The sequence below is a fragment of the Citrus clementina genome, unplaced genomic scaffold (genome assembly GCF_000493195.1).
Source record: "Citrus clementina cultivar Clemenules unplaced genomic scaffold, Citrus_clementina_v1.0 scaffold_4, whole genome shotgun sequence".
NCBI lineage: Eukaryota > Viridiplantae > Streptophyta > Magnoliopsida > Sapindales > Rutaceae > Citrus > Citrus x clementina.
In genome coordinates this window covers 19,571,720-19,597,075 of record NW_006262274.1, presented here as the reverse complement: position 1 = coordinate 19,597,075, position 25,356 = coordinate 19,571,720, and the positions used below count along the sequence as shown (strand labels likewise).

Sequence of the window (25,356 nt, the reverse complement as noted above, 5' to 3'; positions counted from 1 at the left end):
CGACGACACTGTTGACAAGAGTGACCGCAATAAAATCTCTTTTCATGGCATCCAAATACTTACTGTAACATGCCCATAAATAATAAAAATAAAATAAAATAAAAAAATGGACGCGGTAGCTCTAACACTGTAAAAGTTGCATATGTGAATATCATGAATAAATAAATTGATCTGTGTGGAGCAAATTTGTTTAACTTTTGCCTGATTCTTGCTCATAACTGGCTTTAACTAAGTAACAAATTTGATCTGCATGGTTGAATAATGGTATCCATGAAGTTGCCTATTACTAATGCCGCTGTACATGCAATAGTTTCTTCCCATGGCCTTTTCGATTAACCTGACATAGAAGAATCCTGCTTTCAAATGTGATGGGATGCTCAGATAAGTGTAAAAATATGCACTTTAAGTGTAGTTTCGATGAGAAAATAGAAGAGTGACGTAATAATATCAATAGCATTTTTCTACACTTTGATCTTAGCTGAAAGGCCGAGAAAGGCATGATAGCACCTTTCCTAGAATTCAATTAAGATGCACAAAGAGACTGGGCGAGGGAGAGGGAGATAGAGAGAGAGAGAGAGACTATGATCTATCATTTTCAGCAAAACTACACAAAGTCTTTGGTCATGCAAGTTGAAGACCCAAAGCCAAGGCCTTCAGCGTCTTTTCTTCAGCCGTAAGGCCTTCGTCCAATCTTTAAAACGTTCAAGAATGTTCTGAAGAGAGAAACTTATAATCCTTAAAATATTACATTAATCCTGCTTAATGACCTTTTCCAGCAAAGTCCAAACAAGACAGACACTGCACAGAAGATGGTTCTTGGTATATTTATATCTTGAAAGCAAGTTCTCTTTCCCATCTTTTGGGACGGTAAGGCTTAGCATTCACGATTTTGTTACCTTGTGGTAATGGCAACTCATCGCCACTAGCAATCTTCTGTTGCCAGACAAATTCATTCTCACGTTCACACTTGGTGAGCATATCGGCAGCAACATCTACTTCTTTTCTGAAAATTGATTTATGAGACTCCTCTCCTGGCATTTTCTTTTTCACATTGATCAGTGCATCATGTAAAATTCCAATAGCAATCCCAACTTGACCAGCATCCTTTAGACTTTCTGCTAGATATTTCTGACTTCTTAATTCATGAAGAGCTTTGCAAGACCATATGAATTCCTGTACACATTAAAAGGAGCATCTGTCAGCTCCAATAAGGAGATACTCCTTGTCCAATCAATAGAGAGAGCAAGGAGAAAGTCATTTTTGTAATCTCCATCAGTTTTTGAAATCGAATCAAGCAACATCAATTTGCAACAAAAGAGAAGAAAAAGGATGCATGACTGTGCAGGAGAAGCAGATGTTCCCTTAGCCAGCAGCCAGTAATACATTAAAAAATTATTTACCCAACTTTTAATGTGTTCATTTTATTGTCTTCCTTGTTTCGTAGACCAGCAGTCAAACAATTTAAGTGTTTCTCTAAAACCAAAAATATAACAGCATAAACCACACTATGACTCACTATGTCTCAGTAAAATTACAAATTCTATAAATAAAAAGCTGGTCCTCGATAGCAGATTCTATCAAAAACAGAGCCCAGATACAAAGCATTAGTTAGTGCTAGTATCTATACATGCACATGAAATCAACTGAACTTAACTTTAGCATCTTAGTTGACAGAGATTTGAGGTTAGCCACACAGATTTTCTGACTTTCCACTGATATCCTCCGGGTATATCACATAAATCCACAATTTTTTTCAATGCCTAACTTTACATTCTCTCTGACCTACTTGTTTTCCCTGCAATGCTCCTATCAAAACACTTCATTACTGATGCAACGAAAGGCCCCATTTCACATGGCAGACCATCACAAAAAATTTCCATCAGTTTGTCTGTGACTGGCAGCTGACTTATTTCTTATTCTAAATTTTCTCATATGCACACTTATCCATCCAATGTCATTATTTTTGTCCCTACCCATTACTTCATACCACAAAGCATGGCTAGGAGTGCTATTGCTTCATCTCATAATTTCTTTATAGTTGCTTCCGATGATTTCACCATGTCCTAGTAGTTCTCAGTTAAGCTTATTATTGCACTCATTTTATTTCTAAGAATAAGTATCAAATTTGAAGCTAAATCCACTCTAATGACGTGATGCAATTATTTACAATAAATGAAGATTAAATTTCTCGAAAATGACAAAACAGAATTCTTAAAAGTACTAGCTAATATCTTCTAGTGGACTGAAGAAACAGATATAGGCTTGATAGAATCATGCGATAAGCATACACACCATAAAGCGTGATGAAATATCTTTGCATTGCCCGTTTGCTGAATATAGAACATCAATTGCTTCACCAAGCATCTCTGCAACACCATAGTGCAGCTTCGCCAAAAGGCCAGCAGTAGTTCCTTTTTCCTCAGCTTTCTTAATACTAACAGCCTAGTACATTTTCAGAATAACAAGCAAATCCCAACAAGAAAAAGATCAGAGATTTTATTAATCGATGAAAGTAATAAAATAGTGTCAAGAATTCAAAAAATATAGATATCTCAAATGGTTAAAGCCATTGGGAAGACATGATCTTGTAACAAACATACTACAGGAGGCAGCCAAAACACTTACCTGAGCCTCAGCCAGGCAAATCAGACTCATTACAGTGGACATATACGAGGTAGCTTCAGGAGGTCTTTCTGCAGGGAATGTGGGCTGCAAAGAGGGGAAAACTTCTTGAGACAGATAAAGAAAAACTCCAGCAGCTTCTCTGAAGAGAGTGGCAGATTGCACTAAATCTACAATACCATGAGGTTAGTTAGCAGCAAAACAATCAAAATATTCATGATTATTTATCATGCTAGTGAAACAGCAATGCCAACCTGATGGGACAATCTCTAGAGCTCTCTCCCGAAGAATTGCACCATAGAGGAAAAGCACCATACCAAGCTCAAAATGTAAATTATCAATTTGATAAAATTTCGGACCCATAAGATTAAAGAAAGATGATGCACCAAGGGCACTGCTCCACCTTATCTTGAGTTCTGAAGTCCACCAAGCTATCTGGTGATTGCCGCCAAGCAAATCAACATGATAAACCAAGTTTTCTAGTAGTGGCAGATACTGTTCAAGCTTGCGAAGATCCTGAAACATGTTAGAATGGGTAAAAGCAAATAAGAGAAAGAAACCAAACTAATTCGTTCCATATTAGTAGAACAATAAATTTATACGTGAGTTAAAGGGACTAATTCCAAACACAAACAACCTGTTGAAACGGGCAGGTTAATCCTCCAGACATCTCTCTAGCAATGGCCTCAGTAATGTAGCAGTTCTGGTTAATAGAATCCTCGATCACTTTACGCTTGGAGCTTAGCTCTTTCAAATTCTCAAGTGTAGCAGAATCACGAGCAGCATATACATCCTCAAAAATAACCTGTTAGCATAGCTAATATATATATATATTAAAAAAAAAGCCCGGAATCTCTTCCACTCGATCAAACCTTTCATAAATTAAAATTATCTAAAATCCACAAAAACAGTATTCCACTTAATAAAACCTACATAAGACGAGGAAAAGCCGAGGGGGGGAAATGAAAAATTACCCCTTTGGTTTTAAGCTTTGCAGGTTCTCGAAAATGCAGCATCATCTTCCCGCACTCCACAAGAAGGCGATAGAGGAAATGAAAAGCTCTGAATCCGGATCTTGTTGATCTATCTAAGCGCGGCCACAAGTTATATTACGCTCGCAAATTCAATAGATTTTTAGTGACTCTCATGGCAACATAGTTATTATCATCCTGGGTGATGTTAATGAATTTAAATTTGATTGGCATACTGACTGATACTAGATGTTTCTGAATTCCGAGCTATATTTTTTTGTCAATGGGGAATTGGAGTCGTTTTCAGAGGCTGTTAATTTCTTCACTGTTAAGTTTACAAGAAGAGGCTGAGAGCCTGTGATTGGTCTGTTTGTGGGCTCCACCCTGGGCTCCCGCGTTTTCAATGGCCTCCCGGTTCTTCATCCGGGTTTGGGCTTTTTCCAGGAATTGGCTTAACATGAACAATGTGGTGCATCCTTGTCCTTGACGACGAAAAATACAAATAAATTATAAATTATAAACATAATATCGAATACAAGCATACATGTATACATTTCCTATGAACGTCAATTATCATCAATACAAGCTGATTTTTTATTTTTTATTTTTAAAATTACAAGCTAAAAAAATTCCAAATGTGAAATTCCATCGAAACTAGACTTTTGTACAATACTTACGGAGAATTTTTAACTGTTTGGTCACATTTTACGTAAAATTCCATTTGTTTGAATGTAACATAAAACATATTAAAAAAATTGTGCACCAATGAGAAGTACTTTGAGTAGAGGTTTGAATCTTTGGATGTGTATTATGGGAGAAAATTCTCTGTTTAATTAAAATTCTATCGTTTCTTGAATTAATTTTTTGCAATGAGTTTTATTCAAACTTGGTTAATTATTGACGAACTTTTAATACAAATAGTAAAATAAAAAAGAAAATATGACACTTTCAAATTAAGTTTCGTTAGGAAAGAGACTCATACGATAAGTATAAATGAAACTCTTTCTTTATTTGTGTAATAAAAATAAGATGTGTATTATAAATAAATAAGCAGAAAAATAAATCAACACAATCCAAAACAATAAATCAACTACAAGAGATACATATTTTTACGTAAAAAACTCAAAGCGAGAAACACTGTAGGACCACAGTGCGATATAACCTTCCACTATATTAATGATAATACTAAAGACTAACAACATTAAGAATTTTAATATTATTGACTTACAATAACAACTTAATAATTATCTTTCTAATAAGTGGATATCTCAAATAACAACCAACGAAAATAAAAAATAAAAAATAAGATTAACAGGATTGTAGAGGGAGGTGTCGAAAACTTACCCTCAAATTTTAAGAGTAATTAATTTCGCTTTGTGATCGTGTAATCAAAAGTTTTGAAATTTTTGCCAGGTTTACGCCACTCTCTCTAGCCTTTTTCTTTTTGCCAATGTCGGCCGCCACTTATCTTCTATTTACAGTGCTTTGAAAACCTAAATTTCATCTAACACTTTCAAAATTTCTTTAATTATTTAATTACCCAAACTTATAAAACTTTGGATTTGGGTCGCCCAAATGAGATGGACACGACAAGTTTTTGTTATTCTATTATATATACAATCTACAACTCTCTAGCCAAAAAGGGAAAAAAAAATTCAAATTTGTGAAAATTTTAAATTCAGTATCCAAATGACCCCGATTTTTAGTATATATTTAAATTCAGTATATACAAAAAACAATGCAATAATGAAAGTATGTTAAATTAAAACATTGTATCCAAAAAGAAAATTTAAATATCTCAAATTAATTTTTTTCTAAAAAAAAGATAAATTATCAGTCATATATCCTTAAATGATCTCCGTATCAAACGTACTATAATATTTTTAACGTATATCATTTGCATACCCTAAGTTGACAAAAGACGTCTACCGTCCACCAAATCGTTTACTGCCGTTAAGAAGTTAACATAATTTTAGTAAAATAACTATTTTACCCTTTAAACTCAAATTAACTTAAAAAGATAAATTTACCTCAAAAGTAAAGTAAGCCAAAATGTAACAATCGGAGACAATAGTGTTTTTATGATTATTTTTCTGTAATTTATGACATTTTTCTCTTTTTATTTTTTGAGTTATAGTGAAACAATGTCATTTCTCAGTAATTTTTTTTATAAAAATCGAGTGCAATGACGTCTTTTTTTTTTTAATTTTAGTTATAGTGAAACAGCAAAGTCTAATGATTTTGGGGAAAATTCAATTAAAACGACGTCATTTTGCCTAACAAAAATGACAATCTTTGTTTACAGCCTCTCCTATATTAAAAGATTATATTACCCCTATGACGTTAGTATGTTCTAACGACAGTAAACAGTTTGGTGGACGGCGGACGTCTTTTATCAACTTAAGATATAAGAATAATATACTTTAAAAATGTTGTAGCACATTTAATATTAGTGTCATTTAAAAGCATATGGCTGATAATTTCAAAAAAAAAAACTTGAGCACCAAACGCGGCGTTTCTATACCCGTCAAATCTAAAAGTCCAAAGTGTCACGTTGACGGATCTCTCCAGCCAAAATCGAGCATGCATTTTCTGGAATCGAAGTCCAATCGCCAGAACCCAGCCCCGACTGAAGAAGCACAACTCAGGAGGGAACCAAAATTGAAATTTATTTATTTTTGGTCCTCTGATTTTCTCTCAATTACAAAACAAGGCCACAACTAAATAACAGGTCCTTTTAAAGTGAAAATTCTGCTGCTTCTAATTGTCTACTTCGCAAAATTCGCAATATGTCGGAGAAGCAGTTGATCGTGGCCGTCGAAGGTACGGCCGCCATGGGACCGTACTGGCAATCCATCGTCTCTGATTACCTCGAAAAGATCATTAGGTCCGCCTACTTTCACCATTTTAGTTAGTTTCTTTATTTTCTTGCTTTATTGAAGTTACGATTTCAATTCTCGCGCAAGTTTTACCGATATATTGTTCAATTTACTGATAGTTTACTTACAAGATTTCGTTTTTATTTATTTATTTTTCATCAATTTGGTGATATTGAGCCATTAGCATGTTATTCGAATTATATTCCCTTTGTACGCCACAATAGATTAATCGATTACCGATTAAATGCTAATGCGAAGTGTTGTGCATGCTCTGAGAATCAAAATCGTGTTACTCTGCCACCTCAACAATTTACTCAACAACGTCAATTGTGATAAGCTTTATGAATGTTATTGGGCGGACCTTCTTCATCTCTACTTGGCTTATGCTTTTATTTTTTCCCCTCTTTCATTGTATTATGTGGTAAATATTGAAGTGCTGTGGCTGCATTTTTCGAGGTGGCTGTTTTAGATCAGGAATTGGTGATACTAAATCATTTTGCTGTTTTTGGGTCTTAATTACTTTAGCCAAACAGGTTGAATATTTTTATCATTATTATTTTTTAAAAAGTAGAAAAGAAACGTCAACTATGATTAATTTCTCTTGCATGAATATTGATCTTTAATTCTATTTTAAGGTGAAGTAGTGGGAGAAGTTTTATTGACTGTTGCAATATAGCCATCAAAGCTAGTCGCTTAGCAGTTTACTTTGAAGGAAATTGCTTCTCAACTAGCTTGACACGTGATCGCGGAGATTGCAACTTAAATAATGAAAGAAAAGTGATGTGTGTAATGAATGATCAGGTTTTCATGGTTGTACCAAATGAATACAGTTTTTTTTTTTTAAAATACAGAGTGTAGCTTTTCAGAATGATGCTTAAGTTGATAAGATAATGAAAAAACCTTGTTAGAGTATTAATTGGCGTTAGTAATAGGGAGGTTGCTCATGTTGTCCATATGCAACTTTGTAGTTATTTTGAGGGGTAAACGGAAACCGCTTTAATCTTGATTCACTTTTTAGAAGAAGTTTCAGTGGTTGCAGCTTCAATTTGTCAAGGATAAGGTTTAAGTCTTTGATGTTTTCGATTTTGACTAGTGCTTGATATATTCTTCTTGGAAATTGCCACCATTTATGACTGTATCTGTTTTAAAATACTAAAACTGTACTAAGTGCTCTGGTTCTGTGTATTTATGTGCATTTATTTTTACGCCTATTCTAAATTATCTTTGTATTTTCACAGGTGTTTCTGCGTTAATGAGTTGGCTGGGCAGGTAATATTTTGTTCCCCTTTCACCATGACATAGTAACTGAAATCTCCATCAAACTGCTTTGATCTTTTTGTTTTGAATAGAAATTGTACTGGTCTATCAGAGAGGTTCGGTTAAAAAGCATAGCAACTGGTGCCTCTTTTCACTGAACTGTAAATTTGTATATGAAGAACCTGATTTTTTTTCTCCTTACAAACTTTGAGCCTTTATATATATATATATATATATATATACTGAAACATGGTTTAGTTAAGTTGAATTTTCTTTTCAAATATTGCTAAATATCTTTTACTTTGAGCTTTGAGGATTCCTTTTTCTCCCTGTTTTGGGCAAGGAGCACAGGCTACTTCCTAAATGCTCAGTCATGCATTGTTATGTTAAATAGTCTGTATATTCTTGTGTTTTTATGGCATTTCTCATTTATATAACTGAAGAAAAGTAAAACTAGGATCTTGTGTTTTGCAATAGCTATGACTGTCCAGAGCAACTCTATCTTGAAATCATGCTTCTCATAACACACTGAAAAATGATGCTTTGATGTTGCAAAAATCTTGATGTTGATGCATAATATGAATCTGCAATCAAAGAGATAGTGGTTTTGAAGTAGACTAGATAGCAAGAGGGGGCAGTTTTGATGGTGTGAATCAATGAATGGTGCAGTTATCAAGGCTAGTTTTTGATGTTGTTTGATTACCATTGATAATGTGGTTGAATCAATTTGTGGAATGGGATATTAATATGAAAATATGATGGAAAAAATTATGACAAGATAAAAGATGAGAGTGAAAATAAAATAGAAAACCCAAGAATTTCTTCAAGGTCTCATAGGAGTTTCACAGACAAGATTTTAATAGGTGATCCTTACTGTTGGGGGGAATAAATAACATCCTAATTGATTAAGTCTCTTCTCTCCTTGAATTGTTAGTAAGTAGACCATTTTATACATAATTTCAATGAGTTAGATTATCTAGTCAGCCTTGTCAGGGGTGGTTAGGTATTCTTTGTAGGTCGGTCTTTGTCTGGTTGAAAATTTATTTGTGTACGTTGGTTCTGGTCCCTCAGGTTTTTCGCCCTTTTTCTTCTTTGTGGGACAGCTGGTCCTTAAAAGATGTACTTATTTTTCATCAGTAACTTTCAGTTTCTTACATGTATTAAAATATGCCCTAAGTTGAGGAATCGTTAATTTAAAAAGCTTAAGCTGGTAGGAAAGGTTCAATATTAATAAAACTCTGATATGCCCCTGATTGTTGTCAAATTTAATCGACAAACTTGTCATATGAATTGAACTCACAAACCCACGCCTGAATCCAAATATAGGCCAAATATATTGTAATTTATCTCAAAGATTAAGGGGAATTGAAATTCATTATCTTTTGTTAACTTGGCTTCAAGACGCTTTTTTTTTTTTAATAAGAAACTGAAAAGTGTAATAATAAAGAAGATGTAAAAACAGATAGTGGACCAGCTGTCTGCCCAAAAAACAAAGAACAAAAACTATCACTATTTGCGTTATACAAAAGTATACCAAAACACCTCTATTGATAATGACGATTCTCCAACCAAAAACTGAAGCTGGTTAGAAAGGTCCTGACATTAGTATTTAAACTGTAATATCATAGTTATAAGAAACTCCTGTCTGGTTTAAGTGTTTTTGTGTTTACCATGATGGGGTATAAGTGTCCTTACAAGCATGTGTGCGCCGCCCGCCCCCCCCCCCCCCCCCCCCCCCCTCCCCCCCCACCCCCGCCCCCAACAACACACACACACACACAAATGTACACATAAACGAAGTCTCCTTTCCTATCAATGTATATATATAATTGTGTTATATTTATATGTATATGCATGTGTATGTTGCCTTACCTGCTCTTTTTCTCCTTTTAATACAGAAGACCTCTGCCTCTAATGTTGAACTGTCACTCGTCACCTTTAATACTCATGGATCCTATTGTGGTATTTCCTTTGCTCGATATTCTTAGTTCATCTTTTTCCCGTCATTATTGGTTTATATTGTACTGAATTTTAGTGTTGAAACTACTTTGCGAGAAAAAATTCATGACTATATATGCTTTGCTCATTCAAAGGCAGCCTTGGCTGACTACAGAACATCCTTTTGTTTCTTCACCCCCATTTTTGCAGCTTGTTTGGTACAGCGATCTGGGTGGACAAAAGATGTTGATATTTTTTTACATTGGCTGTCAACCATACCGTTTGCTGGTGGTGGTTTCAATGATGCTGCTATTGCAGAAGGGCTCTCTGAGGCTCTAATGGTGTGGACTCTTGATCTTCTACATTTATTTGTCTTATTGTTTTTTGTCTTTTGATTCTTGTTTACAGGTTTCGATATATACTGTTCCTATTTAAGAGTTATTTATCATTTTTTGGTTTTAGTGATAATTGCTATATAGTTCTTCATTTCATCGCCATTTCTCCAGATAAAAGCTTCAAACCAATTTAATGATAATTCACTGAATATTGAATTTGAAAGAAATATAGTTGTTATTGTTACTTTTGTTATTATCTTTCTGTTTCTTTTGTTTTGTTCTTTAATCTCTTTAAATTTTTTATGAGACTATTCTGACTCCTTGCATCAGAGTTTAGTATCAAGTTTTAATGAGGCTTCTCTTGGGTTCAAAGTATTTCTCATCTGCTGGAGAATACTCATCTTTAATCTGAAAAAAGTTTGTAGTTTTTGATGGTTTAATAAATATATTACCTAGATAAATAATAGGAGGAAAGGTGCAGTCAATCCCTTGTCTATTGAACAGACAGAGCCTAAAAATCTCCTTCCACTGTCACACCACAGAAATTTTTTCAATCGGGCTACCTTTTTATTCCTATAAATTCATTAAAAGCTAAATTCAGAGAGAGATCATCATTCCCCAACATCAAACTTGTGTAACCAATACCAGTACAGATTAATGGACTACCAATTTCATGTAATGATGATGATGGTAGGACTGCAGGAGTAATTTAACTTCATTTTGCAGCATTTTCCAGTTTCTCCATTGACATACAAGCAATTTATTGATTTTTCTTAACTTCTGAAAATTCTTTTACATTTTTTTGGTGATTTACACGCAGAACATTTAGCAAATAAATCATTTAGTGAATAGAATGCTTGCAGATCAGTATGAAAATTACCATGTATCTCAATAAAACAATCAATAAGATTGGTCATACATGTTGCATTAGTATTAGATGATAAGTTTGATGTGGCATAGGATATTTAGGATTATTTATTTTATGAGATTTTGACTATACTATGATTACATGTTGGCTTGATTGAAGAATTTAGACCAATAGTTACATTTGACAGAAATAAACTTATCTTTTGCAACGACTTTGCCATGGGGTTTCCATGAAATGCAAGTTATTAATGCACATTTGTTTTTGTTGCTTCATATGCTTGAGCACAACTTTTTTACTGTTTGGATGATTTGCGTCACTCAGATGTTTTCTGTGGCTCCAAATGGAAGCCAAAATCAACAAAATGTAGATGGGCAAAGACATTGCATTCTTGTTGCTGCAAGTAATCCTCATCCCTTGCCAACACCAGTTTATCGACCACAAATGCAGAATTTGGACCAGAATGAAAATAATGAAGCACAAGCAGAAAGTCGCCTTTCTGATGCGGAGACAGTGGCTAAATCGTTTGTTCAGGTACTTATATATTGTAGTTCATCCTTTTATTAATTGTAATGGATCTCTGTCCTGTGAGGATTGCAATTATCAGGTGATTGACTTTTTACCTTTTCATTTCAGTGCTCGGTTTCTTTATCTGTCATATGTCCAAAACAGCTTCCAAAACTAACTGCAATCTACAATGCGGTGAGCATGATATTTTTGTTGAGATTGCAATATCACATACTAACATGATTACTATCTGAGCTGCGCTCCGCTTTGTTTATTGACAATTCTTCTATTCTTCCAAAATCTTTTAGGCTGCATGCTTTGAAATGAATCAAGCAAACTGCTTTGGAACTTCTGTTACACTCCTTCATAACTTGATTGTCATTTTGAAGAAAATACCTGCCAAATCTTAAATGATCTTCAGAAAATGCATAATAAATAATGTAGATAAAATACATAAAAATGAATGAGTAAACTGTCCAGAAATTTGAGCACACTTTATTCAAAATTATGCATTAGGAAGAGGAAATCATCTTTTCTACTCTTAATGGTGGCCAGGCTTGTTTACTGACTGCATCTATTCTTAAGTCAGGCAAAGCGCAACCCCCGTGCAGCAGATCCACCAGTTGACAACAGTAAAAACCCTCATTTCCTTGTTCTGATCTCAGAGAATTTTATGGAGGCTCGTGCTGCCCTTAGTCGTCCTGGAGTTGCTAATTTGGCGCCGAACCAGAATCCTGTGAAAATGGATATAGCTCCTGTTACATCAGTTACAGGGCCAGCTCCAACTTCTATTCCATCAGGTTTTTTATACAATGATTCTGCTTTATTTTTGTGCAACGTCTTTGTCATGCTGACCTTTGAGTGTGACCAAGTGTTTGCAAGGTCTATTAGTTTTATCACTTCCTTACTTCACTGAAACCACCACCCACCCCATAAAAAAATGGCAACTTGACTTTGCATATGTGAACAGGAAAAAGAGAAGATTACACATGCATCAATCACTTTCCATCTGTTGCCTATCACTTGGAAGCCTTCTACTTTTTGTATAGTTTTGTCAAACCCCAAGTATGGAAATGGAATGTTGCTTAAATGTAGCTTTCAAATGCGGAGGAGTCATATTGCCAAGTTATATAGTTGCATGGCTCTTGGACATGTGTGCTTTTTGTATTATTCTATGTTGACTCCAATATGGAAAATACTGGCTTTGAAACTCCTGTCTTGTTTTAGCTTTAGAAATTTCTCTAGAGATCCTATTTTTGTAAGATTCAAGCATTTTTTTTGTTTATCTAATAATATAATAGGATGCTGATGCATAGATTATTTCTTTTTCTAGATTGTAAATTGCATTGGGTCTGAATTTGTATATTGTGTATTTGGGTGTGTGGGGAATTAGCTATAGAACTGGAAAGATCTCACTTGAAATAACTGGTCAATCATCATCATTAACAGAGTTTTTTGGTGATTTTGTTTAATTCTTGCATACCACTTACCTTGAGGTTTACGTCTGTGATTTTCAGTGAATGGAATAAACAGGCCACCAATTTCTGTTGGAAATGTTCCAACTGCTACTGTAAAAGTTGTAAGTCTTGCATATAGTTCTCACTCTCATGCTTTATATATGGAAATATTGGTTGTTGCTACAATTGTTGTGAGATGGGTTATGAAGTGGTTAGAGGCTCATAACTGAATTGTTCAGGAACCAAGCACTGTAACTTCCATGGTAAATGGACCTACTTTTCCACATATTCCATCTGTTTCCCGTCCTGCTTCTCAAGGAGTCCCAAGCTTGCAGACTTCTTCTCCGTCTTCTACTTCTCAAGAGATGATCACAAGTGGTGATAGTGTGCCAGAAGTAAAACCTTTAGTTAGCGGCATGTCACAGCCCTTGCGTCCTATGGCTCCTGCTGCAGCAAATGTGAACATACTGAACAACCTTTCTCAAGCGAGGCAAGTAATGAACAATGCTGCCCTGACTGGAGGAACTTCTATTGGACTTCAATCAATGGGTCAAACTCCTATGGCCATGCATATGTCAAATATGATATCCAGTGGAATGGCATCATCAGTGCCTACTTCTCAACCTGTATTTTCATCTGCACAGTCGGGTATCACTTCCATTGGTGGGTCAGGGACTCTTACAGGAACTTCACAGGTCCCACAAAACTCAGGTCTTAATTCATTCACTTCTGCACCTTCTAATTTGTCTGGAAATTCAAACCCTAGTATTTCGCAACCAATGGGTACTCTCCAAGGGGGTGCTAGTATGGGCCAGTCGGTAGGTATGAGCCAAGGCAATCATTCAGGAGGACAAATGGTACAAAATGGAATTAGCATGAATCAGAACATGATGAGTGGTCTTGGTCCATCAGGTGTCTCTTCTGGAACAGGTACAATGATTCCTACCCCAGGAATGTCGCAACAAGCACAATCTGGAATGCAGCCACTTAGTGTGAATAACAATACAGCAGTGAATATGCAATTGTCGCAACAGACGTCAAGTGCTTTGCATTCATCACAATCCAAATATGTTAAAGTATGGGAGGTTAGTCACTTATCTTTTTCAGTATACTGAAGATGTATATGAGAACAGCTGATGATATCCTTATTTGGAGCTCGTTAACATTAAAACCTGGGCTGTTAATCTTGTGGCTGTTTTTGGAAATATTGACATTAATTCTGCAAATAGCCAACAGTTTGTAGTTTTTGAATCTCTAAATAACAGATTGTAGAACCCTTTTTTCCATTTCATGGCTGCATATGTGTTCACCTCCAGTTATTCTCCTATTAAATTTCTTCCAGTTAGATTACTTGGAATATACTACTGCCGAACTTGCAATCCAAAGGGGAATTGTTGAGAAGCTTCAATAAATTGTTTGAACTAATCTTGTAACTGGAAGTATGCACAAGCTTCATACAGATTTTGGGATTATTGTCTATCATGCGTGTTTAGTTTAAGAACTGTCTGTAGCATTTTAATCTTTAAGAACCCAACATCATTATTTTAAAGATGAGCTCTATCTGCTTAAACTGCTAGATTCCTTGTATACTTGCACTCACAGATATGGGAAGTCAAAAGTTACAAATAAAGGTTCAAAGTAGTGTTTGACTCTTTAAAATTGTTTGATTGGCTGTGAAACCATTGATTTTTTCATCAAATGGCTTGCAGGGAAGTTTATCTGGACAGAGACAAGGGCAGCCAGTCTTTATCACCAAACTGGAAGTATGCTCTCAAACTCCTTATGAATTGTTATTCAAATATGACAAGATATACTTTTCATCTTACATTTGTTCAATGCCTGATGCTTAAGATACCTACTGTTCAGTCTCAGCTTCTACATTGCCACCATCTCATATCTGCAAGACTGAACAGACTTAACCTGATTCCTTCTTTTATTATGGCAGGGTTACCGGAGTGCATCAGCTTCTGAGACGTAAGTTTAAGAATTATTTTTTATTTCTTATTGAAAGTTTATGTTGTCAAAACTTGAAGATGCCTTAAATTATCGTCTCTTTTCTTTTACTATCTGAAAAGATTTGATGTTAAATGAGTTTGCTCTAGACTTTTCTTGTTGCTTTCATACAAGTCAGTGATCACTTTAGTTCAGGTTTTGTTTCAACAATTTAATAGGATGTTGAAATGGTCAGCAGTTAAAATTACCGCTGCCTATTATATTACCATTACAAGGAACATGTTCACCTCCACAAATGGCATAGAATTAAATTTCTCTCTTTTGTGCAGAAGGAAACAGCAATTTATGTTTCAGTCTCTTAGTATCTTGTCATCCAGTTGTCCCCGCCAGTCATTTAACTAGTGCTGGAAATGGGTAGGGTGGGATTAGATTGATCATTCCTTGGGTCCCGAATATGAAATGGGGCTAAGATTGACATTTATAAGTATAATATCAATTTAGTAGGAAAAAGTCCTTCGACATCATTTTATTATCCAATGGAATGTTGATTAATATGAACTTAAAACGGAAATTCATCTAAACCTAGTGGCCGGATTCAGCAATTTAATCCAAGGCTCTGGAAACAAAAGAAAAAGTAGTTCAACTCATTTTCAGGGCCTCTAGACATTCTACCCACACGTACTGATCCCGGGTTATTTTAGACAACTAGGCTGACCTGCACTGAAAACTGATTGCTTTATTGAATCTGTTGCTCATTCTTTTGTTGAAGTAGCAATCATGCATGGGCCCAACTTTGACAAAGTTTTTGGCACCAAGAATGCTACATCTGAATGTAAGCACATGCAATAAATATTATCCTCTCTTTAACACAATTATTGATGAATTCATAATTAATAATTAGCTAAACTAATAATATTCTTTATTTAAAAGTTTGTTAGAAACCGCTGGAATTAATTTTTGAAAGGCTATGAAAGTTGAACCTGTTTAATTGTTGTAATACAGATACCCATAATATACCCATCCTGAGAAAATTTCTGAGAGAATTTTACGTAAGAAGAATTTATATTTTATACTGTTGAACTGATTGATCATACTTGAAAGTCCTCGTTACTGTCTTGTTGTGATGAGTGTTTTGTACTTTAAGAAAGTTTTATCAATTGTACAGATCCCTAATGATGATTTAACTGCTGGACGGCATATTGCTTCCTTTCATGTGTCATCTATAGCATCTATTGATCCCAACCATACATTGCAGAATCAAAATGGAATCTTCTTGCTGTACCACTGAACATTGCGTGCTGATATAAGAATGCATTATCCTGATGTTCTTAAACCATTTGTACTGACTTTACTCAAAATTCATTGTGTTAGGATGAGCAAAACAAAGGACGTAATGAACTGTATTCCATTTTTGGATTTCATTTCTTTATGAGATACATATGTTAGTGATTCAGTTGATAGCTTGTTAATATATTCTCTTGACTCTTTTATTTGAGTTCAAGCATGTAAAATCTTATTGTCTAAGTTCATTTCTGCTCTTTGCAGGCTGGCAGCTAACTGGCCGCCAACAATGCAAATTGTCCGCCTTATATCTCAGGATCACATGAATAACAAGTATATCAGCATACTCAAAAAATTTTATTTGACCTATTTTATAATTTCTTGCTTTGCTAATTTACCCCGACTGTCATTGTTCATTTTTTTTATTCAATAATCAGGCAATATGTTGGAAAGGCAGATTTTTTAGTCTTTCGGGCAATGAATCAGCATGGATTTCTTGGACAGCTCCAAGAAAAGAAGCTTGTAAGTGATCTGAAGGCTCCTTCTTTTGAATTTATTTATAAATTTGTTTCTTGTATGAAGGTTTATTCTTTGGAGTAGTGTATCAATTGATCCAGTATTTTGTCAAATTTGATTTTTGATTCTGTAGGTTTCTTTCTCCATTCAGCAGTTAAAGTCAGTTCTAGAATTTTTTTCAAATGTTTTTAGGTAGTACTAGTATCATTGTCAACTAACTGGATTACTGCCAAAAACTTAGTTGTGGTAATGTGGGAATGAAGGTGAAAGATGATGTAATAGCCATGGCTTATTTCTCATCAACAAAGTTCCCCATATTACAATTTGTAGAGGAACAAACAAAGCCTTTTGTGAGAAGTGGTTGGAATTTGGGACCAATTTGCTTGCCACATGTTTCAATGTTGATCTTTTCGCCTATTTAACTGACTTGAATGAGATGCCTTTAACCTGATTCTGAGTCTGAGGCTGCTTTACCTAATTTTATGGATTTAGTTTTTTTCAAAGTTAAAAATTCTCCCATAACTGAATTATAGGCTTGGTATGATATGAGAACATTTTAAAAAGTTAAAATCACCTGTGCAGTACTCCTGCACATGAGGAAAAAGAAAAAATGCTGGATTCTTTAATTAACTCACCACTCACGAGCAAATATGTTAAATGCTTCAATTTATGCGGATGGAGAATGTCTTCAGAATTCCATTTATAAGACAACTTCTCGATAAAATTTTTCCATGTGGGCAATTAACGTGCCATTATTAGTTGTTTTAAATATGCATGCAAACATGGAAATAATCTATTGGAAGGGTGCATTACACTCAAAGTTCTACTTCCTTTTGAGAAATGACATTTAGATTCTTGTAGACAAAGATGTTGCAGTTTTCAAGGGAGTGGGTTTTACCTGACAATTAAAGATCACATGCCTAAATTTTCCAGGAACAAATGTTTATTTGCTTTGGTTTTGTTCCTTTAATTATATTTTTGGCCTTTGCTAGGAAACTAGAAAATTGCTTTAGGTTATGCTTTATTATGTGTTTTTCATTTTTAAATCAGTTGTTGGTTGGTTTCTGTCTGATGCGGTTTTTCTGATGTTGAATTTGCCATTTCTCATTCTTTAGTGTGCAGTTATCCAATTACCATCACAGACACTGCTGCTCTCTGTTTCTGACAAAGCTTGCCGGTTGATAGGAATGCTCTTCCCTGGGGTGAGATTTTGTGAACACGAATCTGATTTGTAGTAAATAGAAGTTTGGTTTGTTCACAATGCGAAGTTCTTTCAATTTGAGCATTTAGATTGCAAGTTGCTTTCACCTCTAGGTTTCTTTTTTTTTTTTTTTTTAATACATTTTTGTATTTTCCTTGCTAATATCAGAACCTGTGCTTCTTGGGTTGTTTACTATGAACTATGCAGTTAACGATCTACTCTGCTGTTTAATCAGGATATGGTTGTGTTCAAACCGCAAATATCGAGCCAGCAGCAACAACAGTTGCAACAGCAGCAGCAACAACAGCAACACCAGCAGATGCAATCACAGCTGCAACACCAACAGCTTTCACAGTTACAGCAGCAGCAGCAGCAGCAACAGCTACCACAACTGCAACAGCAGATTCCACAGCTCCAACAACAGCAGCAAATTCCGCAGTTGCAACAGCAATCAATGCCTCAATTGCAACAACAACAACAGCTCCCACAGCTTCAACAGCAGCAGCAGCTGCCACAGATGCAGCAACAGCAGCAGCTACCCCAGCTTCAACAGCAGCAACAGATGGTTGGTTCAGGAATGGGTCAAGGTTATGTTCAAGGTCCAGGCCGCACACAATTAGTTTCTCAAGGTCAAGTTTCATCACAAGGGGCTCCTAACATACCTGGAGGAGGTTTTATGAGTTAAATAACCTGTAGCTTCTCAACAAATGGATGGCCGCTTGAATTACCTTTCATCGCAAGTTAGTTTGTAGTCTGTTTGTAGTCGCTTCCTCTAGGAACCAACGGTCTGCCTATCTGATTCTTGGATTACTGTATGCTAATCAACTGGGCTATACTCAAAAAGTAAATATATCTTATGTCATCAACCGTCTGATCGCCTGTGGTTTGATGTTTGGAGATATAAAATCGATACTGTACCATGAATGTATAGCAGTTGCTTCAAAGGGGGAAAAATAGAAAATGAACGTGTTTTGTTTTAGATTCGAACGGAAGCCTCGGAAGCTACCAATACAAAAAGAGCTTAGAGATCTGTCATTTGAAAAGAAACCGTGGGTAGCTAGAGCTCAAATGGATAAGGGGGTTTCCAAAACACAATCATGTTTCTTCTATTTGGCTGTACTTAGCATGATCATTAAGATGTATTTATGACGATGATATTGATATAAGATTTGCACAAAGTGTTCGACGCTAATTAATTAAAACCTAATACTTTCGTTTCGTGATATGCAGCGGGGCCTTGCAGTGAACTTAGCTAAGCTAATGCAGAACTAGGGATCACTGAAAATGGGAAAGAATGTATAGGACCCACACGAGTTACTTTGCATAGCTAGCGGCCTCACTTTAATCATTATTCCTGAAAATTTTATCTGTGTTAAAGCTACTAGTTCAAGGTGTAATGATTTATCCAAGTCACCAACCAACAAAACGTCTCATCATTGGCTCCAAATTAAGAAATACGGAAATGACGACAATGTCCTTAGTACGAAGGATAGACGAATTATGGAGGATCATCGTGCGACACACTGTGATAGTGCCACCCACGATAAACGCATTTGATTCCTTAAGTCTGCAAATTCAAGTAAGATGATTTGTATGATTATATCACAGCCCGCTTTGAAATGAACATGTTACATGTCTTCTTTTTCGGGGAAAGTGGGAGAAATACGAAAAGAAAAGACGATAAAAAGTGATAAAGAACGTAATGCTTCTTTTAACTTCTTTCTGGGTGGTGGGCTAACATTGACTGTCCGTTTTTGAATTGACTATTTCTAACTTGCTGCAGCTCCTAAAACTTATTTTCATTTCGTACGGACAAGGATGAAAGCATTGAACCAGAGGAGAAGCCATTATAACCTGATGACAACAAGTTTTTGTTACCAGCACTGCTATTAGGCCCGCACAGCGATAGAGAGGCGATGACGGAGGCGTTTTCGTCTTTCTCTTTGACAAAAGCAGACACAAACTGGTGTCGTTTTTGTCGCCTCTCTGCTACCGTATAGGCCAAATATATTTTCCTTTTGTTACTAAGTGTGGATCATCTACTTATTTTAGTGAATTTTTGGACTATTGTATCATTATACACTAATATGTTCAATGAAAAAAAACTATATGTGAATAATAATGATGTGCGCGCAGTTCTTTCTCCCAGATTTTGACGTGCGCACACTCGCACAACCGTACAAAATCCTGTAAAACAAATTCAATAAAATTTTACCACTATGTATTTATTTTCGAAATGAACAAAATGTTTAACTAGATAAACGAATAGAATATTAATGCAATTGAAGGACTAATTACATTGACTACTCTTCTTATTTTTCAAATGTAAAGGGTAAATAATCTAAGGTGCCGTTTGTTTTTTAACTTAATGACTTAAAGTGACTTAACTTAATTAATTAAGTTAATTAAAGGTATTTATTTTTATAACTTAAAGAGACTTTTTAGATAATTTTGACTTAATAAAATAAGCCAATTTTTTTGGCCTTTTACTAAATGGAGAAATCTGAATTAAGTCAATTACTTGTTAATATCTAAAATATCCTTGCTTTATAATTTATTTTTCATGTCTATCCCAAAACTCACCCATAAACATTTACCCCACATGAAAATTTTCCTATTTTTTCTTTCTTATATTATATACAATAAAATTTAAAATTTTTGGTATTTTATCTATTAAAACTCCAAAATAATTATGTATTCACTTGAATATAGTTTTACTTATAAATGTTAAAATATTATGGTATTTAATTTATTATTTATTTGACATTCAAATTTACTAAGGATACAAATGTAAAAGTACATATTTTCAGCTTTTTAAGTTGAAAAAAAAAACAACTTAATACTTATTTTCCGAGATTCAAACAAAAAAACAAACATATTATTCAGATTGAGACATTCAGATCTATTCAGAATTCAGATTAATTCAGATCTGTTCAGATTTCAGATGAAAAAACAAACGCCACCTAAGTGTCTATTTGGTATGGTTTATTTAATGGTTATAAATATTTATTTAATCTCATAAGCAAGCTCTTATCATAATTTTTTTTTTGTTTGATTATTTTTCTAATAGAACTTTTAAAGTTTAAATAAATTATTTTACCTCTACTAAGAAAAGATCAAATTTTGGACTAATGATAATAGAGGTTGAATTTTTTTTTAATATTAAAATATCTAAAATATCCCTCACTTATTTAATAATCTTATTTTATTCTTTTCATAATATAATTTTAAAAAACTTATCTATTAAAGTAATTTCATAAATTTTTAATAAAAACTGTTATTGACAACCAAACAACTAATTTTTTTAATAAAAGTCTTATTTATAAAAACTCTACTAACAAAAATTCTATTTAAATAATCTCTACTTAAAAAGTTATAACAACCCGAGTATAAGTAAATATCTTTTTCTTAGCTTTAATATTCCATCAAACACATGATTACACAACCACTACAAATACATGATGATGGTCGCTCAACTCCCACATTCAAAGGGTCTTACTGTTTTAACTGAGAAAACATGGTTTCAGCTTCTCCTTCTCCCCAAAAGGTGAGAGCATGCCCTCAGCATTTCTTACTCTAAATTTTAAGCAGCTTGTCCTAAATATACATATATGCGCTGTTCTTATATGTACGCTTGCTCTAAACTGTAACAGGAAGTTGAATCCAATAAAAAATGGAGCGAAGGGGAACCAACTCGCCGAGCCAAATGGTGGTACTCGACTTTCCACTGTGTTACAGCCATGATAGGCGCCGGCGTCCTGAGCCTCCCCTATGCCATGGCTTACTTGGGATGGTATATATATGTACATATACTTCCAATCTCAAACTCAACAAATTAAAGCTTTGGAATCCTTCGCTAGCTAATATTAATGAATAATTCATATCCTCTTCTAGATTTTTAAATATGTTAAGACCACGTGTGCGGTAGCAGCACTTAGGATTGAAATTTTAACTAATCGTATATATTGATTCCAGGGGTCCAGGAACAATGGTGTTGGTGATATCTTGGGTGACGACGTTGAACACAATGTGGCAAATGATAAATCTCCACGAATGCGTCCCCGGAGTACGCTTTGATCGGTATATTGACCTCGGAAGGCATGCTTTTGGCCCAAAACTCGGGCCATGGATTGTGCTCCCTCAGCAGTTGATCGTGCAAGTTGGATGTGATATTGTATACATGGTCACCGGCGGCAAGTGCTTGAAGAAATTCGTGGAGATGGCCTGCTCCCACTGCAAGCCGCTCAGGCAGACCTTTTGGATCCTCATATTTGGCTCTCTCCATTTCTTCCTGTCTCAGCTCCCCGACATCAACTCTGTTTCCGGTGTTTCACTGGCAGCAGCAGTCATGTCACTCAGGTTCTTATAACTTCTTTAATTACTTACTCCTTTTGTTTAATAACGAATATTACTTGAGTTTTACACATGGCTCATCGACCTATTCTAATAACTTCTATCAACTCACTTGACCTGAGAAAATAAATACATACCGGATAAGTCGTTGCATGGGATTCGTAGAAGTCTAGAAATAAATTAAAACGATATAGCTTTTTTTTTTTCATTTATATGCTAAAATTACTTAGTAGGTAAACATATTAACTTAAGAACTTAATTAATTAACATGGTGCTAAAGAGACTGCAAACTCCGGCAGCCAACAGGCCTCCACCGGTGCCAGGGCAGGGGGCAGCAGGTCCAATTATTAATTTAATTTAATCGCTCATGAAATTTGGGTGACAAGAAGTCTCCTCTCGCCTTTTCCTCTTTGCCCTTTATTTTTTTTTTTTCCTGAGTCGTTTATTTAGCTTTTGTCAATTATTGGTTGATATTTGAGGGGATAAAGTTTTTGGTCTTGGTGAAATAAGAGGCTTCAATAGCAGTTAATTTATGTGGATGTTGAAGGAGCTGGGATAAAGCAGCTTTAAGCAAAACATAAAACCGACAGAAGTAAAGTATTAAACCAGTAAGGAATCATACAAAATGTAAGCCAGCTGCTTTGTACTCTGAAAGTCACGACCTAACCTTATTGGAACATCCTTTTCTATATTATTTAGAATTTAAACTAAAGATTTCGGTACACAACCGTGTAGAAAATTTATGTGTAAAAAATAATGATGTAGTGGCAATGTTACAGGTATAAAAAATGTACGAGTGTGTCACATATATTATTAACATACTCCATAAATTGAGCGATGTTTTTGCCAGAACATCAATATATTGATGCTCTTACGTTACATAATTACTGTTCTGGCCGATGCAGCTATTCAACTATAGCTTGGGCTGGTTCCTTGAGTCATGGTAGGATTGAAAACGTGAGCTACGCATACAAACACACGAGCTCAGCTGACTACATGTTTCGAGTGTTCAACGCTCTGGGACAAATTTCATTCGCGTTTGCTGGACATGCAGTGGCGCTTGAAATTCAGGCCACTATCCCATCAACCCCGGAGAAGCCTTCAAAAATACTCATGTGGAAAGGTGCATTGGGGGCCTATTTTGTCAACGCAATTTGCTATTTTCCAGTAGCCCTTATAGGGTACTGGGCATTTGGGCAAGATGTTGACGATAATGTACTAATGGCACTCAAAAGGCCAGCATGGCTCATCGCTGCCGCTAACTTAATGGTGGTCGTTCATGTCATTGGCAGCTATCAGGTAAATTTTGAATCAATTACTACATTAATATAATTCAACTGCTAAATGTGTATACAATATGCATGCTTAAATACATGATGTGCGTAGGTCTTTGCTATGCCTGTGTTTCACTTGCTAGAAGGGATGATGATTAAGAGAATGAACTTTCCATCAGGGGCTGCAGTCAGAGTTGTTGCCCGATCTGCTTATGTAGGTGAGACTCTTGTATTGTCACTCTTCAAGGGTATGCATAATGTATTATCTAATTTTTCAAAATGACTAAAATTGAGGCTAATGACCGTGTGTACCTTAAAATTAATTTGCAGCATTTACACTATTCGTCGGAGTAACCTTCCCATTCTTTGGAGATCTTCTTGGTTTCTTTGGCGGATTTGGCTTTACACCCACTTCATATTTTGTGAGCCCTTTTTGAATCCTTTCGACTGTCCTGATAATTAAATTCTCTTATGCGCACAATAAGGGGTCTAATATGCATTAATCTGAGAATATTATCGCAGCTTCCCAGCGTAATGTGGCTGGTAATCAAGAAACCAAAGCGATTCAGCCCCAAATGGATCATCAATTGGGTAACTAAATAAAAATGATGCAAAATTTACCTATTCTTTCCGAAGCAGCAATGAATAGTGTGCGAGCTTTCATTACTTGAAACAATAACGCGTCTTGCAATTTGTGCATTTCAGGCTTCCATATTCATCGGGGTGTTCATTATGTTGGCATCAACGATTGGAGGGTTTCGAAATATTGTGGCGGACGCCTCTACGTACAGTTTCTATACTTAATTTTTGATGATATGTTACCCAGTATTAATAATTAATTATACAATTTAGCTTGAGTTGCAAAAACTCATCTTCATTGTGATGTTTTTGGCATGAAAGACTCTGTACTTTTCAGCAAGAAATTAATTAATCACTAAAATGAAATGTGTTTAGCGGCAGTTAATTGTTCCAAGTTTCTTCATTTTTCTCTGATACACAAAATAATTATCATGAGATTGAAGTGGACGCCAGAATTAAATTTACATAATCAACGTCCAAGTTGTGCGTAGGTTAAAAAAGGAACAGCAATGCTGCAAATAACTTCTCCTACATGATTCGACCTCACTTGACAAGCAGGCGTGCTTGGCTACTTGGTAATCAAACCATCCTTTTATGAATATATATAGAGTAGAGTAGACACCAATGGCATGAATTTTACCTAATTTTTCAACCGCAGACTGCGCCCTGGTCTCATCTGTGTTGGTTGAGGATGGTGATAGAAAGCAATGGGCATCCATTAATATTATACATTTATATACAATCAATTTGCTTATTTAAAAGATTTTTTGGAAATTAGCCTAAGATCTTAAACCTTTATCTAACTAGAAATATGAACATTTGAATTAAATAATATTACTAACACATGGTGTCAAAATACTAAAATTGTGATTCATATTCGAACTCTCAATTTTGTCTCGTTCTATTTCATTCAGTTTATATTTCTCAATTTAATTGGAGTCATTGAGAAAAAATACACATGAATTTATAATTCTCAACTTTCATTTACATATAAGATGTCTTTATAAGAATGATGTTCACATTAGAGTAATTTTACAATAAGAGAATCTCTTACTTTATAAAGTAATGAATAAGTTAAAAATATAAAATTTTACATAAAATATAGAATACAATACCGAATTATTATTGTTGTTGTTGTTGTTAATGTTGTTGTTGTTGTTAAATAAAAGAGGACCTATGTGGAAATAATACAAATTTTTTAGGTATTTTCATAAATTTTGTAGGGACCAAAATATAAAAATGACAAAATTTTATTGAAGACAATTTAAAATTTTTACGTAAAATATAGAATACAATACTGAATTATTATTGTTGTTGTTGTTGTTATTTTTATTATTAAAAATAATAGAGGACGTATGTGTAAATAAT

General features: G+C 34.9%; 3 protein-coding genes across 4 annotated transcripts; 2 read left to right on the top strand and 1 right to left on the bottom strand.

Moving 5' to 3' along the window:
• Positions 1–395: 395 nt before the first annotated feature.
• LOC18044566 lies at positions 396–3,949 on the bottom strand. Its single transcript, XM_006437663.2, has 6 exons — positions 3,597–3,949; positions 3,260–3,427; positions 2,877–3,138; positions 2,626–2,792; positions 2,293–2,442; positions 396–1,173 (listed from the first exon to the last, which is right to left on the bottom strand). The coding sequence occupies exons 1-6, from the start codon at positions 3,639–3,641 to the stop codon at positions 826–828; spliced, it is 1,140 nt and encodes a 379-aa protein (XP_006437726.1). The 5' UTR covers positions 3,642–3,949; the 3' UTR covers positions 396–825.
• A 2,168-nt stretch (positions 3,950–6,117) lies between these two features.
• Positions 6,118–18,974, top strand: LOC18044565 (mediator of RNA polymerase II transcription subunit 25). Of its 2 annotated transcripts, none has more exons than XM_024185378.1 (15): positions 6,118–6,480; positions 7,711–7,741; positions 9,631–9,691; positions 9,878–10,008; positions 11,192–11,401; positions 11,504–11,569; positions 11,964–12,174; positions 12,892–12,953; positions 13,071–13,916; positions 14,541–14,594; positions 14,777–14,805; positions 16,330–16,398; positions 16,503–16,587; positions 17,697–17,783; positions 18,018–18,974. In XM_024185378.1, exons 1-15 carry the CDS (start codon positions 6,383–6,385, stop codon positions 18,465–18,467), a joined length of 2,490 nt encoding a protein of 829 aa, XP_024041146.1. In that variant the 5' UTR covers positions 6,118–6,382; the 3' UTR covers positions 18,468–18,974. The 2 variants fall into 2 exon arrangements, with proteins under 2 accessions (XP_024041146.1, XP_006437725.1); XM_006437662.2 differs by having other exon boundaries at positions 9,628–9,691.
• Positions 18,975–21,280: 2,306 nt separating this feature from the next.
• LOC18044564 (lysine histidine transporter-like 6) lies at positions 21,281–24,362 on the top strand. The gene is made up of 8 exons (XM_006437661.2): positions 21,281–21,329; positions 21,436–21,575; positions 21,758–22,141; positions 23,041–23,434; positions 23,522–23,627; positions 23,740–23,831; positions 23,932–24,000; positions 24,115–24,362. Exons 1-8 carry the CDS (start codon positions 21,300–21,302, stop codon positions 24,211–24,213), a joined length of 1,314 nt encoding a protein of 437 aa, XP_006437724.1. The 5' UTR covers positions 21,281–21,299; the 3' UTR covers positions 24,214–24,362.
• Positions 24,363–25,356: the final 994 nt, after the last annotated feature.